The sequence below is a fragment of the Globicephala melas genome, chromosome 17 (assembly GCF_963455315.2).
Source record: "Globicephala melas chromosome 17, mGloMel1.2, whole genome shotgun sequence".
Lineage (NCBI taxonomy): Eukaryota > Metazoa > Chordata > Mammalia > Artiodactyla > Delphinidae > Globicephala > Globicephala melas.
The window spans coordinates 69,308,209-69,325,066 of NC_083330.1; the positions used below are offsets into that span (position 1 = coordinate 69,308,209).

The 16,858-nt window shown below is 36.4% G+C and overlaps 1 protein-coding gene across 11 annotated transcripts in view; it reads right to left on the reverse strand.

Moving 5' to 3' along the window:
- CYRIB (CYFIP related Rac1 interactor B) overlaps nt 1-16,858 on the reverse strand; it is a 153,583-nt gene that overhangs the window by 24,987 nt on the left and 111,738 nt on the right. For 4 of the 11 annotated variants that reach the window (XM_060287091.2, XM_030875803.3, XM_030875801.3 and 1 more), the window contains one exon: nt 6,607-6,689. The exons of 1 other annotated variant lie outside the window; for it this stretch is intronic. In XM_060287091.2, coding sequence (XP_060143074.1) covers nt 6,607-6,679 — 73 coding nt within the window. In that variant the 5' untranslated portion in view covers nt 6,680-6,689. Of the gene's footprint in view, nt 1-5,600; nt 5,684-6,606; nt 6,690-16,858 lie in introns of all 11 variants that reach the window. 6 more of the 11 variants (XM_060287089.2, XM_030875794.3, XM_030875793.3 and 3 more) reach the window with 2 other exon arrangements.

Consider the following 16,858-nt stretch of genomic DNA (forward strand, 5'->3'; position numbering starts at 1 on the left):
GCAACTTTGATGTCAGAATTCCTCCATGCTAAAATTTTCTCTTACTCTGGAGGTAGGGGAGGCAGACCAAATTTATAACATGAATTAAGAACATTTCTGATAAATCTCTTGTTCACCAATCATATAAAACTAGTACCTAGAATTTTCTGCACATATTCCACCTCCCCATAAGTACACAATGATCTATTTATTCCTTTCCTTAGAAAAATTTTACAAACTTAGTTCACACGTGAAACTAGGAGTCCAGATGTCTAAAACCTGTAACTTTATTTTGCGCTTGGGGCAAGTCATAATTCAATTCCATTTATTAAACCTGCCAACTAGTCAAAAATATACCATTTATATTTTTTAAATCAACAAGTACAGTATCAATTTCAACATACTTAAGACATTACTACAGCAACAATAAGTAACATTCACATGCAAAGCCAACTCAAGAATTTGTGTTTTCATATCTGTTCCCTTATTTTTCAAATTTACTTTCAGAAATCATGTATTTTTTTAATGAAAATGTTATGACAAAATAATTACACAAGGAGTCAACTGAAAAATTAAAAAGACCCTGTCTGTGTCCAAAGCTATAAAGGTATTACTAGGAGCAAATACTGATATTATAGCTAAATGATTTTTTAAAAATCACAGTCTGTCATTTGGCAGTAGTATTTTTTCACATTTAGCCAGACCATGTTCTCCAAAGTCACAGTTAGACACACACTAAAAAAAAAAAAAAAAGGTACACCTCATAACTTTTATACTTACACCAGATGCAGTAGAGAAAAATAGTTTCACATGCAAAAACAGCAGTTTTATACTTTTCATATGGAATTGTGAAACTACGGACATAACATCAATAGTAGACACATATCATAGTTTGAATTCATGAAGTGGGAATTCATGACAAAGGACAATATTTTGACTATTATATAGTATAAAAGATATTTGTGAAGTTTGAAAATACTAAACTATGTATTTTGGATGTGGTGACTAGCTGTTAACAGAAAAATATGACACTGAGAATTACATACAAAAGAAACATTATCAGATAGATTTAAATAGACCTTGGAAGTAGTTAATAATTATTAAAGATTTAATAAATACCAAGAAATTTAAAAATAAAGGAGAAGATTCCAGTTTCCCCTAAGGGTGGAAAAAGTACCCAGCACCACACTGATTAAACATTTTTTAGACTGTCACAGGAAAGTCACATTTATAATTTTGAAAGCTGCTGAAGACTGCTGTAGAGATGAAGACAAACAGAAAATAGCAGACAGGTAAAGCACTACTTTACTGATAGCAAGTCATGCAAAAGGGTGAAATACTAGGGAGGGGAAAGGACTCCATAAAATAAAACACTTTTTTCCAAAAATGGTATCATATAATACAACCAAGACTTGTCACTTTGATTTTTCATAGCAAAAAATGAAAACTTTTATTACTTGAGGAAAAACACGTCACTTAGCCAGCTAACAGACGGCCATTCAATTGATTGCAAAATGTATCTACTATACTACTGAGAGTAACCACAGTGATTACTCATCAAGCTTAGTTTTAAAAGCTGTTCAAGGGAAATTACAGCATATTTCAGTTGCTCGTACTATTTGAAGGTAAAATTAATTTTTTTAATAAATTCACACCAGTTTCCTACAGAAGAGTCACTGAAAATAATTGCTAAAATTGAAGCTGTTATGATACAAAACGAGGCAAAGGATCAGCTATGAAAGGAAAAAAATTAAAAGACACGTAGAAATTGTAATTGTGATAAGGGGTCTGTCTGCTTTAATCTTGCATTCATTCATTAAATATTTACAGTATATCAATCACCACAAGTCTCATCGAGGCAGGGACCTCAATGTAGAGTACATACCACTGTATAGTATATAAACTCAGTACCTAGTAGATTTTCCATAATAAATATTTATTGAATGAATGAGAAGGTACAGAGATATAAATATACCTCCAGCATGTGTTAAAGAAGGCTATTATGCATTTTTAACTCTAAATAAATATAATCCTACATCATTTTAGAAAAATAAATATAAGAAAATGCCACCAGAAATTTCCAAGTATGGGGAAAAAGCAATTGAAAATACACAAAAATAAAATGGAAAAACAAAGTTAGACTAAAAGGGTGGGTATTATCAATATTTTTTGTAAATGGGGGGTAAGGGGAACAGGCAACACAAAAGACACAAGAATTAGAAGAAATGTATGACTAAGTGGAAAGGCACTATAACAAAGAATCAAAGGAAGTAAGATTCATTTCTCACTTACAAATGACCACCTATATTTACTCTCCTATTTTGGCCTACCTGGAGATAACTAAATCAAGGTTAACTAATGAATACTGAACTTCTATGATTACAGAGGACTATGCTAAGGTTGGGAGGGGACATAAATATAAAAGTTCCTCTTCTCCCAAGAAACACTCTAGTGAACTAATAGATATAGTAGTTACTCAGGCTAAAGATCTGTCATTAGAATGACCTATAAATTAACAATGTCATTATAAAGTAAGAAATTTCAAGAACTAGAAGAGGTCGTACAGGCCCCAATTCAGTGCTTTTAATATGCTGTCATTAGCATAACTGCTGCCGAACTGTATGGGCCAATTCTGGACTTACATATGAGTATTAATTAAACCACTATTCTTAAAATCATATAGGTACAATCTGCTTTCAGAAAAAGACCCTCTTTCTAGTACATCGAGTAGATAATGATATGTTTCACTGAACACAGAATGTCATTTCACGCCTTAAGGCTTTTTTACATGTTGTTCCTTCTTTCTACAACATACTGCACTAAATCAGCCTGAAACATTCTAATTCACCCTTCACAACCCAACTCAAATATCACCATCAGAAAGTCTTCCATGCCCAATCTACTCACAGCTAGGTAAAGTTAATCCCCTTCCTGAACTACACCTTGAATGATGTAAATTATGTAAATAATTAGTTTGCATTTCTATCTATTCTAATGATTTGTATTTCTCTCTATTCTACTGAATTGAGAACTCCCCAAAGGCAAGGGTTGAATTTTAGTTATCTTTGCATCCCCAGTACCTACTGGCTGGCATACAGGAGGCAGGCTGAACTGAAGTGAAAAACAGTATGTGTGTGTGCAAGCACGTAAATTAAGGGATAATGATTAAAGACCGTCTTCATTTGGAAACTACAGGATTCCATTAAATCATACTTTAAAATTACCAGAATAGTTAATTTTTATACAGCTCGATGCAAAACGCCAGTACATCTGTCTGTATGGAACCATGGACATGGATTGAGCTAGATTTAACCAATCAGAATGATGGAAACAGTAAAGCTAAATTATTCTGGTAACCTAAATATTACTGTTCATCTAGAAATAATGTAGTACTAATACTCTATTTAATAAAAGAATATGACTTTATCCTTAGTAATCATAATGAACTGGCAAATCAACTGTGTTGGCACTTTTGAATCTGGTATAAAACAGGTTAAAGAAAGGAAGTTTCAAGGGGTCACTATAGTAGCCTAATGATAAAATACACTTTTACAAGTGCATATTTCCAAAAAGATGACAAATATTCAAATGGATGACAGATAAAATTGATTAAGAGAACTCTGATGTTAGATTCAAAAGAAAACATTTAAAAATGTAACTAAGAATTAACAAGGGACAAACTCTGGCCTAGTCTGCAGTTTGTTTTCACTAAATTTCATTTACAGTATACCAGTAAGTGTCAAACCAAAAGTTCTACATTGGCTGATATAAGCAACAAATATTTAATTTACATCTGCCTTTAAGACGTTAACACTTTATATATAGTTCTTCATTGTTGGTTATTATTGTTCTTGTTAGCAATTTTTACCTTTTCCTGCTACTAAATTAGCTATTTAAAATTTAAGGATAATGATCTAAACTCCCAAAGATTAGAAAACCAAGACCCAATAATACTTTTTAAACTACAGTAAATTCATGCTTTTCACTTGACCACAACATAATGCTAGGTTTATAAAAAGATCAAGTGCCAAGTCTTGAACAAGATCTTGACTATATCAAAGCCAAGATTCTGCAAACGTAAGGAACTTGAGACAAAGAGTAAAAAGGAGACAGAATAGCAGGAAAATATACAACAGCAAGTTTGAAACAGATGCAAATAAACTAAAATACAGCTCTAATGTAAGTTGCCTCATCTGAAAGAATAATCTTCAAGTCAGCAATCTGCTCAACATCCCCAAGCTGATTAAAATTCATGCTAACATGCATTTAAAACAGCACTGTTAAATTGTTGAGAAGGGTCAAGAAAACTACTACTCGGTAACATTGTCCCCTAAAAACCAAACAATATGGTCCTGATATTGACATTACTACTCTTTGCTGGCCTGCACACAGTACCCAAACTGTAACGGAACATTAATAGGAATGTAATAAAAGTAGAAAAATATCAGAGACCAAAAATTATCCCATCAAATGGAGATAAGCTATAAATTAATGTGCTCATATGAACTGTCCTGGTTTAAAGAAAAAAATATATAAATTATTCATAATAGAATGAATTGTATAATATCACATAAACTAAACTGAAGTTGATGGGAAAATGTAATGTCTCTCTGTGGATTTATTTTAAGAGATTTATTTGTTTTAAAAATCAGAAAAGGTCTTAAATTTTAAGTATTTAAAAATCTGTTCAAATGTTTTAATCTCAGATGAAAATGCGGGGGGGGGGGAGCGGGTCACATGATTTATAACCTAAAAGCTCTCTCTTCACCCTTTCCTAACAATTTTGTAATGATGAGTTAAAATAGCAAGATTCACACTGAAACACCAATTTAATATCATTGTTCCCAATTTGACAACCAGACAAGCTAAAGCAACACTGACAGCCAAAAAAGCAAAAGCTTTTCAACATGCACAGGGGTCAATGACACTTACCTGCCACTCTTAGACCATATTATAATAGGTCATGCAACATAAAACAAACAGAAGGCAAATTACTTAAAGGTCTGTGAACCCATTATTTTTCTTTTTAGAGTTAGAAAAAAAATGAATTCCTGAAATAAATACATATAATGAATTTAACTTTTCAAATTAATTATCTGCAAAGATTAAATAATTAAGGTTCACACTTACCTTTTAATATTATGCCCAAATTACTGAGCTCTGAATGGCCTTCATGAACAGATTTTGTATTCAAAGTATTTCAATAGGTACACAGAGTAACTGAAACCAAGTCAATTTTTCTCAACTGCAATAAAATTTTCCCCAAATATTGCTTCTAGTTAACAAAGCTTGAAGTAGCATTTGTCCTTTCCACCAAAATTTTTCATAAAAATGTTTTCAGAGAATCTCAAATATTTTCATTAGAGATCTCAAATTATAAAATAATGTCCAACTAAGAGATATGAGTCTCTTACAAAAGTTCAAAAACATTTTATCACAATTTAATCTATAAAATATGACTTCCAGTTCTAGAAGGCACCAGAAATTTTACTCAAACAATTCACAGCTCAGTCATGCAAAGCAAAAGTTAAAAAGATGGCAAAGTGGAAACATTCATTTAGTGCAAGACAAACGCAGTCTACTGCAGGCAAAGAAAAATAGATATAAAATCATCTTCTCACTTTCAAAATCAAGGAAAAAATTTGGCCCCTGCTCAAGGTCTGTGCATGTCAAAACTTTAAGAAGATTCCCCATGTTAAGGTACCTGTCAAGACAAGAATGAGAAAAGAGAAAATATCCCTTTATAAAAAAGAACATCTGAAATTTACTTAAAAAACCAAAAAAAAACAAAAAACAGTAACAGGGAAAATGTTCATTAGGCCATGAATTCGTCCTTCAGGTTACCCAGACTGTGCTCTGGAAGACAGCAAACCGGGTTCTCAAGGTGCTGATATGTAGGACCTAGAGGTGAAATGTAGTTTTCCTGTACACAATGGCACAACTGTTGCTCTAATTCTTCTTAAAATTCTCCCAAGTTTCATTAATGGCCTTATAATGAAAAATTCTTTAAGTATTCCAATAGTGCTAGTATTCTGAAAAAGAAATTTCTGATCAAGAATTATTCACATGTAATCTTGTTTAATATTGCACTGAAACAACAATTTATTTCAAAGCCGAATATTAAGAGTTTTGGCCACAGCTCACCTTTGCATTTCACCTTAAAATAGCAGAATATTAAACTACTTCCTGTATGCCGTTAAATAAAGCATGTATTTCTAAGCAAATTTGGATTCTCAATAATTTGTGGAGGTTACTTAAAGTACTGATTCTGGATATGCAGCACAACTCTGATTTGTCATAAAAATTATCATAAGATTATAAGCAAACAGATTGTTGGGCATAGTCACTAAGGCATACTATTAGAATGTTCATCATAAGGCTACTTGCTTCATGGACTAATGAAAGGACAGCACTGGCTACAGACTCAACATGATTTCAGCAAATGAAAAACTAAATTATACATATGATGGTGATGCTTGCCTACGATTAAGAAAAAAGTCATGCAAACTTTGTTTGATCCCCATACTTTATTAACAGATAGTCTGGCTGGCCTTCACTGTGGTGTGAGTATAATTAATCTTTCACCTTTACCATTATGCACCAGCCGTGAAGGGCTAAGAGACTTACTTTCAAAGTCCAAGAAAAAATGTGCTGCATTGTGGTCTATGTCCCTGGTTAGCACCTTAATGAGATTACCCATGCCAGCAAACCTAAAAATAAAAATGGCAACATCATTTAGTTCCAGTAAAAAAAGTTTTTAAGCAGAGGCCTGGGATTCGGCAAAGGCTGGCTTGCTCATAATTACCAACAGGTGCAGGTTTTATATGCTTCTGGCGTTGAAAATTTGGAACAACAAAAGCACATTTGGCTCTGAGTTTATAGCTCTTGTCCCTCTTTTCCACATATCAAAAAAGTTACATAAGGCAAAACTGGCAAAAAGATTAGATTTTTACATATAACTTGCAATATTTACATTTGATTAGTATCTATGCCATAAAATGTTTGAGGCATATATTCTTTAAAATGTTTGAGGCATATATTCTCAACTGAAATTAACATCAAAAATAGATTTCTCAACTAAGTAAATATTGAGACCATTATTCTTAAATAATAGGGATATTGTCCTTCTTGCAGAATCAAATCCTATTGGGAATACATGGAAAACAGTACTCAAACCACACTTAAAGACTGAAGGGAGATATCAATTAATGACCCATTTTTTAAATTTTACCACACATAAACCAGTATTTCTTACATTTTCTATACTCCTAAGAATAATCAAACTTTTTGTTATTTAACCCACAGATTGATTATTCAACAATATCAACTATATACAAAGTATGTAACTTAGAAGTTAACACAGCAAACAAACACAAAGGGAGCCAGCAATTATTACAACTTCATAAATTTGCAGAGGAAAAATAATGCGATGGTATAAATCTTGCCCAAGAATTTGCCATGACTCAGTGAGGATGAAGGTGGAAGGAGGGGGTCAAGAACGTCCAGGAAACCAGATTCAAACCTTGTAGTTGCAGTAACTATAGGAAAGGCAGACTATGGTGTCACAGGCATCCCATACCCTCCCCTCCCCCAATCTCCATACTTTTTCTCCAAATATGGAACTACTGGTAAATGTAAATGAAACAAAATACAAAAGTAACAATATTTTTATCAATGAAAAAGAACACCTTATTGCTCGCCCCTATTACAAGAAATCTGAAAAGAGCACTCTGGCCAGCTGTGCTGTGCCCCCTTCCTCCACCTACTCTCTGGACAATGGCATATGTTCCTCACTTTAAGCTTTGCAAAGAGGAAATAACAGTATATGTATAACAGTTATTTGCTTTAGAGATCAAAATCTGGTGGACACATACTTCTTAGAAATGTTAAAAGCAAACTAATTTATTCACAAATATGGTTAATACGAAGGATCCCCTCTTTTAAAATGATGCCCCCTATGGGAGAGGTAGGGATCTATGTTATTTTTGATATTAAAATCCCTATCACACAGAATTCACAGGAAAGATTCTGTCCAATGTATGACACAGATGGACTACGTGAGATTAAAACTAAAAGGGAAATATTTCATCTTAATTATCTTTTACACTGTAAAGTTTAATAATACCAAACTTTTATATATATAAGGAAAATATAACCATTTTTCCAAAATCATCACATCCAAATAATTACCTTAAATTGTTACTAAATCTATTCAATAAATTATTTTAGGAACATTTGGAAAAAAATATTTCACAGCTTCAATTTTCAAAAGCTTTCAAATATATACGGAGTATGTTTCCAAACATACATAAATTCTCTCACTAACAAGAACCAAGAGCAATATACAAAGAATTACCTAGTGGTATCAAAACTTCAACCACAGATGGAAAATCAGTATGAGAGAGGACTGTAATTGTCTTTAAGAGGAAAAGGCAGCACACCATTTGGTGTTAAAAGAGTTTAGACTATGGAATCAAACCAAAATTCCAACTCTAGCTAAATAGCTGTTTGTCCTTGAGGATGGTAGTCAACCTCTCTGGGACTCATTTTCTTCCTCAGTAAAACACACATTTCATTGTAACCATCTTAAATAAAGGGTTATTATGAGAGTTCAATGAGATTAAACACTGACTTATTATTAGCACAGTGTATGGCACACAGAAAGCATTCAATAAAAATGCTGCCTGTTGTTATAACCCCAAAATCACAAAATCACTTTAAAAAAATAATAATGGCTCTACTTCTTTTAACACAAACCACAGTCTTCAATCTGTCAATGAATTTCAATGTTACAAATCAGAGTAAATCACAAAACCTACTTTTAGCTCACTTTTGTCAAGAATATTGCTAAAATGCTGTCCTAAAATTAGTCCTATGAGACCTTCATCAGGTATAGGAGAGAGGGAGAAGGGACAGATTTAAGTTTCCTTACCTTTGTACTTGTACGCACACAGTTGATCCTCAGGGAAAATACTGAAACTATCGAAGTCTGTCTGCTCCATTTTTCTACATCTACTTCTGCAAATTCCTTCCATTATTTAGTCCTTCTTTCGAGGCACCCCAGCCTAATGTGACCCCAACACCCCTCACCCTGCACCATACTTGGTCCTGACATACTCACTCTTCACAAGTACTCAAAGATTCGGAATTTTTTAATCTCTTCATCCCAAACAGTGACTCTTAGCTAGAAAATGGCCCAGTTTATCTAGTACAGGTTTCTCAACCTCAGCTCTATTAACATTTGGGGCTGGGTAATTCTTTTGTTGAGAGGGGTCCGTCTCACACTGTTAAGGTCTTCAGCAGCATCCTGGGCCTCTACACACTAGATGCCGTAGTAACCCACCACACAAGTTGTGACAACCAGAAATGATTCTGGACGGTGGCAAATGTCTCCTAGGGGGCAAACCCTACAGCACACAGGAAAGATGCTGTGCAGGCAACCCACATCATGTGTGTCTCCGAACAAAAACTCATGGAATTTTTCGAAGGTCTGAAAACAGTTCATTATAATATTCTCAGTTGTCATATCTTTTTATAGGAAAAAACAAAAAAATGAAAACCATATCCCTGCTGTCTTGCATAGTTTAACTCTTCAGTCAAAAACAAAACCAAACCAAAAAACCTCTCCATCCCCTCAGTGTGACTGATTTCAATGAATATGACATAATGGCTACTTGGCAGTTCTGCAAGGTACCAGACTGCCTGGGTTCAAACCCCCCAGCTCTGCCACTTTCGAGCTCTGGGACTTTAGTCAAGTGTCCTAACTTCTCCATTCCTCAGTTTTCTCATCTACAAAATGTGTATAATAATAATATCCACCGCAGAGGGTTCATAAAATCATTAAACGGGTTAATACAAGCAAAACATTTAGCATCATGCCTGGCAAAGTGTTTGCTGCTCTCGCTCTGGCTGTTTTTAGAGTGACCTGACTGACCCACAGGATCTGTCCCCGGTAGCAGAACCTGTGGATGTGAGGCTTTGGAGCGTGTGGCAGCTGTATTTCCTGCCCTAGAGGAAGCCAGTCTGTCACAAAAGAATGAAGCCAACATGCAGTGGAGAGCCACAGAAAGCGTTCACAAGTCCTTAATTTCTGATTCTATTTGTTCCCAAGTTTCAGCTGCCATTTACCTCAGCTGAGTTTAGATTTTCCTCTGGTTTTAACATATCCTGGTTTCTTTCAATTTCCCTTTTACCTTTTTAGTTGAGTTGGGCTTCTGTCATTTGCATCTAAAAGAGTTCTGACTAATATGATTTCTAAATTTCAGATGAATAAATAAATCTGATCCAAAGGATATAAAAGATTTTTCAGAGTATATAAAACTTGGTCCAAAATACTGATATACTTTAGAGGCACTATTTCAAGGTAAATAATAAAAATTACAACTTAGGATAATAAACTGTCATCCGATCTGAATTTAGGAGGGAAAAACTAAAGAATTTTCTTTCGACGTACTTTTTATTGTAATCCTTGGATTTAAACTAAATATTATAAATATTTACTAAATAAGCTAAGAAGAAATTTGATACACAGAAGTCAGATATAGTGTACTTCGAGTGTTTGCAATATTTTCCACGTATTTTTGTGACTACGAGCTCTCACGTTATGTGTTTGTTTCGAAGTTGGAGGCTTATCTGGAAAGGAACATGCTCTTCCTGGCCGGTAGTCTGTGGAATGTATTTCTGAGCTCACGAAAAGCATTTAATAAATACATTAGACCATTTTCCCATAAAACATTTGAAAAGAAGTTTCCTTAACTAGAATAATAGAAGCCACTAGAAACACAACTACATGGTACCATTAATATGTTACTTCATCTCTCTTTCTAGAAAATTCCTAAGAGATGCTGTTACTTCATCTACTCTTTGGGGCTCAGGGGGGTTTTATAATACTGTCTCCTATGCCTGGAATGCCACTTCCAAGGGCTCTCCCACGGCTGGCTTCTGTTCACCCTTCAGGCCTCACCTCAAATGCCCCTCTTCAGAGAGGTTTTGTCTGCCAACCTCACCAACAGTAGTTGCGCCTAACGCAATCTAAGTGACTATGTTTGTTTAGTGTCAGTTTTCTTCACAGCCTATTTATAAATTTAATAAATACTTCTTGGTGGGGAAAGAAGGAAGAAAACCTCATAAACATACTGACAAGATTCACTATAAACCACGGTTTCTTAAACTCGGCACTATTAACATGCGAACCGTAATTCCTTGTCGCGGGGCTGTCCCGTACATTGTGGGATGCTTGGCAGCATCCCAGGCCGCTACCCCTTAGACACCTGGTATCACCCCACACCCGGCTGTGACCACCAACGTCTCGAGATATCGCCAGATACTCCCTAGGGGCCAAAACTGCCCCCAGTTAAGAACCACTGCTTTCAACGTGTGACCACAGACATGAAGCGCACTCTCAGGTTAGCCTAGCAACCCTACTCCTACCTGCAGTCACTCTTCTTCCCCCTCCACCAGCTGACCATTCCCCAAGGCTTTTTAAAAAAATCTCCTCAAATCTCAATCTATCTTCCATCCTCACATGAAGAAATGACCTCCCTAGATCTTTTACCCGCAAAAACCAAGAAAAGGAAACACCTACTATTCTTTCTACCCCCCTTTCTTCATCAGTAACAACTCACTTTACCTCTGCACCTGTTCCTGATAGACAACCTTTCCTCAGGGCACCCGTTCTCCTATTCTCTATATGAAAAGCAAAGCTTCACGTCCCTTCTCCGACCACATCGTCCTGCCCGTCCTCTTTATAGCAACCTGTCAAATGAGCTGTCTGTAGTTATGTCTTCCTACTTTTCCTCTTCTCATTGTCTCAACTCATTCCAATCTGGCTTTTACACCCACCACTACGATGAAGCTGGTCCCTGTCAAGCTCACGGAAACCTTCATCTGGCGAAATCCAAAGGGCAATTCTCACACCTCAACTCACTGGATCTCTTAAGAGCCTTTGACCCAATTTATCATTTGCTCCTTCCCGACACCCTTTCTTCATTTGACATTTAGGACACCACATTCTCCTGAGCTTCCTTCCTGCTTTATGGCTATTCTTTTTCTGGATCCTTTCCTTTGGCATACATGCAGTTATTTCTCCCACCTTAATGCAAAACAAAAACCTATCTTCATTCTATTTCCCTCCCCAGCTCCCACCCTATTCCCTGCTTCTCTGTGCAGCAAATTCCTTAAGAAGAGTGCCTACACTCATTGTCTTTTATTTCTCTCCTTCTACCCTCTGTTAAGCCCACTCCAACCTGGCTTTGTGCCCAATCCTATACCACCAAAATTGGTCTGGCAAGGTCATCAAATAACATCCATTGCTAATTCCAATGGTCAATTCTCAAGTCCATACCTTATTTCACCTGTCAGGAGCATATGACACTCTCTTCTCAATATACTTTTATCAGTAGCTTAAAGGATGCCCTCCCTCACTTCCTTCGCTGCTATACCAGTCCGGTTCGTACCACCATTACCTCTTGCTCAGATTACTTCCAAAGCCTCCTAACTGCTTCTGCCTTTGCCTCCTACTACATCTCTTATTATAAGAGGCAAAGCAATCTTTTAAAAATACAAATGGACCACATCCTTTCTGTGCTCAAAAACATGCAATGGCTTACTCTTACATTCAGAATAAAATCCAAACTCCTCACCAGGTCGTACAAAACCCTACATGATCTGTCCCCAACTCACTCTGGCCTCATCTCCCATCACTCTCCACAACACCCTGTTGCAGTTTCTCTAACACAGCAGGATTTCTCTCTCCTTGGAGCCTCTGTACCTGCCTTTCCCTGGCCTGGGATGCTTTGTCCACAGACCTTTAAATGACAAGCTACTGCACTTCATGTGGTCGTTGCTTTAATTAGACCACCTCAGAGAGCACCTCCTTCACCAATCCATCCATAATACCTCTTCCTCTCTCTCCTCTCTCTCCCCTTCCCAAATTGATGGTTAGCACCAGCTAACACACATTCATTCCTTTATCTGTTTAGTCTGTCTTCTACTGCAAGGTGAACTTTTAAGGAGACAGGAGCTTTGTTTTGTACGCTACTCTATCCCCAGCACCCAGAGTAACGCCTACAATGTTGTAGGTAGTAACAAATATGTGTTGAATAATTCCATGATCAAAAATACACACAGAAAACAAAAACTTGTCTGTAAAATTACAGGAGTATTTCAAGGAGAGACGAAAGACCAAAATACTGACAACTGAAAACTCTAAGTTGAAAAAAGAAAAAAAATGGTCTGAGAATTTAGGAAGAGCTCACTGCCTTCTCAGGCAAATAAATGAAGACAGTCCTTCCCTCCCCCCATCCTCCCATAAAAACCATTAATTTTATGTACAAAAATTTAAAATTTTTGAAATGTTAAATATTAGGGAAATAAACTGACAGACACTATGAGTATCAAGAAAATTACAGTTTGCCAAGATAACTTAGGAAGAACATAGTATCCTCCCACAGCCATAAATATGGCTCCAAAATATAAACAAGAATCGAGACGAGCCTGTATCAGAATTCTGATCTTTGTAAAACCGAACAGCACTCATAACATTAAAATTTAAACCCACATTTTAAAGCTTATTCTATTTAATCTCCTTTAGACCATACATCCTCCAAGAAAGTCCTATTTGGGAATTCTTCACATCTTCTGATAAAAAATTAAAAGCAGAGTGTCAATTCTGTCCCCTCAAAATTTTACAAGGAGGACAAACTCCAAAATCAAGCCAATATCCATTACCATCTTCAACTCAGATAAATGCATAAAAAAATGCAGAGAAATGTGGTGTTAAGAAAATAAGGAGATACTGAAAACATACTTTGTTCTAATAAAACCACCAAACAATAGATTTCATAAGAATGCCTTAATACAATCCCATTTCTTCCAATTTACGGGGACTAAAAATGTGTGAATGTGGGCTTCCCTGGTGGCGCAGTGGTTGAGAGTCCACCTGCCGAAGCAAGGGACACGGGTTCGTGCCCCGGTCCAGGAAGATCCCACATGCCGCGGAGCAGCTGGGCCCCTGAGCCATGGCCGCTGAGCCTGCGCGTCCGGAGCCTGTGCTCCGCAACGGGAGAGGCCACAGCAGTGAGAGGCCCGCGTACTGCAAAAAAAAAAAAGTGTGAATGTGAAAAAACTTGTCAAAATGATCACTAGAAACTACCATTTTTAGTGTTAAAAACAAAAAATTTCTTATATTTACCCAAGCTCTGAATCCTAGGCAAAAAGGTCTTCTAGAAAACATACTACCAGACAATGTTCCTTAACTATATGCTGTCGTATATAAAATATTACTTAATATTAAATATGCTATTTCTCAATCTTACAGATATTCAGCCCTGTAGAAGCAACTGAAAATCTTTAAAACTGACAAGATGGTGAGTTACTCTGGAATGCAACTATGCTTCTGCTTTACTTGTCAACCAAGAAATTTCTGGTTCTCATGTAACATGTACCGTGACTCTGAAGCAATATTAACAGAATGGAAAATCAGTAATGAAAAATATGATACAATGTTCACTGACAATGGTACACACATGATGAAGGCCAGGAATCACAAGTTCACACTCTTCGGTTGTGTATTCAAAAACTATAACACAATGTAACATCACAAAACGTAATATTTTGCACAAGCTAAAAATAAAGAATCGCTTTAATAATTGTCCTTCCAAAGACAAACTACCAGAGATACAAAGGAGTCTGGAATCGCTTTGCCATTCATATATTCAACCAAGTAGTTATTACATGTTTAAAAATCTGCTTTAACGTAAAAAGCAACAATATTGCACTAAGATAATTAATGCCAACAGCAAAAAAAATCACTAATAACTTCCACCTGCTGGAGCCTGTTGAAGAAATAACAAAATTGATGTGCTGGAAGAGAGCAATTACAGAAATATGATACGACACATGCTGAAAAAAGCCTTCTAATCAATCTATTACACAGAAAATGTTGCAATTTGGTGAATAAAAAAGTGAAAGGCAAGAAGAAACTATCCTGAAAACCAGTTATGTAACTCCAGCGCCACATTTCTAGGTCTAAGGTTTAAGGATAAACATTTCTCAAATGATTACATAAAGCAGAAAGTACAGGCTAAAATAGTAGAAACTTCAAAATGATTCAAATGATATCAACAATCTCACTTAGCACGTCTGCCTCTGAAATCCAGGCACCATCTTTTTCAAACAGTGCACAAAGTCTTGTTTGCAGAACTGCTCCTAAACTGCATCACCACATGATTTGAAAGCAAGTGTCGATTTAATAATGAACAGCAGAAGTGACTCCAGGAGTGATCCAGCAGCTGACAACAGGGCAAGAATAAAAATTTCAATATATCAAACTTTTAAAATCTGACTACTACAATTAATAACATTATAATAATTAAATTTTGATAAAATTTCAGATTTATTCATGCATCTCAGAAGTTCATTCTGTGATGATTTTCAGCTTTGGCCTTGGCTGAATATTGATTATTGGCCAAATGTGTATTTGATGTACCTGATACAAGTACACAAAGGAAATATTCAACATAGGGCAGAGTTAATAGTCAGTAAGTATCTAATGAATTAATTTAATGACTGTAAATAGGTGGATCCACTGGTATTTCTTTTATGTAAAGGATCAGTTAGGTACCCAATAATTCAAAGGAGAAGTAAAATCATAATTCCTTCTTAGCTTCTGATAATGCTGCAACTCACATTAGGAACATAGCAGTTAATGGTATTAAACATGATAATTTTACGTAAGAAGCTGAAAAAGTTGAGTGCCAGTATAATGGAGAGAAATAACCAACTCAAGCAAGTCTATCAAAAAGTATGTGTAATAATTATCAAGACGTTAAGCCATTTGCTTTCCTGATGGCACTGCAAATGCACATCACACCCTAACCTTCTCACACCTACTTCTCCACTTTCCTTTCCCCCTTTCTTCCCAACAAGAGAAGCTGCTAAACAGAATCTTTTGTTCTAACACAATGACAGTGACTGGCAACAAATATCTGTTCATTAAATAGCACAACCGAGATTTCCCTTTTGCTCTTGCCCTTGCTGTTTTCTGATATTTTTGTGGTAAACATGCTTAAGCAGAACCTGAGCTCCCAGGACTGCAACTCTCTCCCCACATCTGGTTCCACTGAACTTGCAAAATAAGTAGACTCAGCGTCCTCTCTGGGACTCTGGATTCATACAGTGTTTTTCCCGTTCCACCTGTACCCCTAGAGCAGGAGCTATCCAAGAACAAAAATTCTGAGAGGAAGCATGAAAATGCTGTTATTGTCGTCCTTAAATCAACATGGCTAAACGAATGCCGTGGAGTCAAAGAGGTGGACAGTGACGGTTTGTTACCTATTTCTCACACCCCCAAGCTTATCCTTCTATAATCTGCTCTGTGATGTTGGGGAAAGGAAGCTGTGAAGTGTACGTCCTAGACTACTTTGTCAGCTGACTTCTCAGTATATTCCATCAGTGAGAACCACTAAAAGAAAACTAGAAGGTGGGAAGAAAGAAGGTCTCTCTTTCTGTTTTTCAAGTCCTGTCAGCATTTCCTGTGAGCAAAAGACAGCTATGGTTTCAAGCTCTAGCTTCTTGTGGAACTCCTGGCAGCAGCAAAATGCCTGGCCCCCTTCAGAGGTCTAAGCTTCCAGCCTTCCTCCTTCACACACCTAAATTCTGCCTAATCCACCTCTTGCCTTTTCTCCCCCAGCTTTAGGAGTGATGGTTACTTCCTGTGGTTACCATTAACATCTCAGTTACTGGGCTTCCCTGGTAGTGCAGTGGTTAAGAATCCGCCTGCCAATGCAGGGGACATGGGTTCGAGCCCTGGTCCGGGAAGATCCCACACGCTGAGTATCAACTAAGCCCATGCGCCACAAATACTGAGCCTGCACTCTAG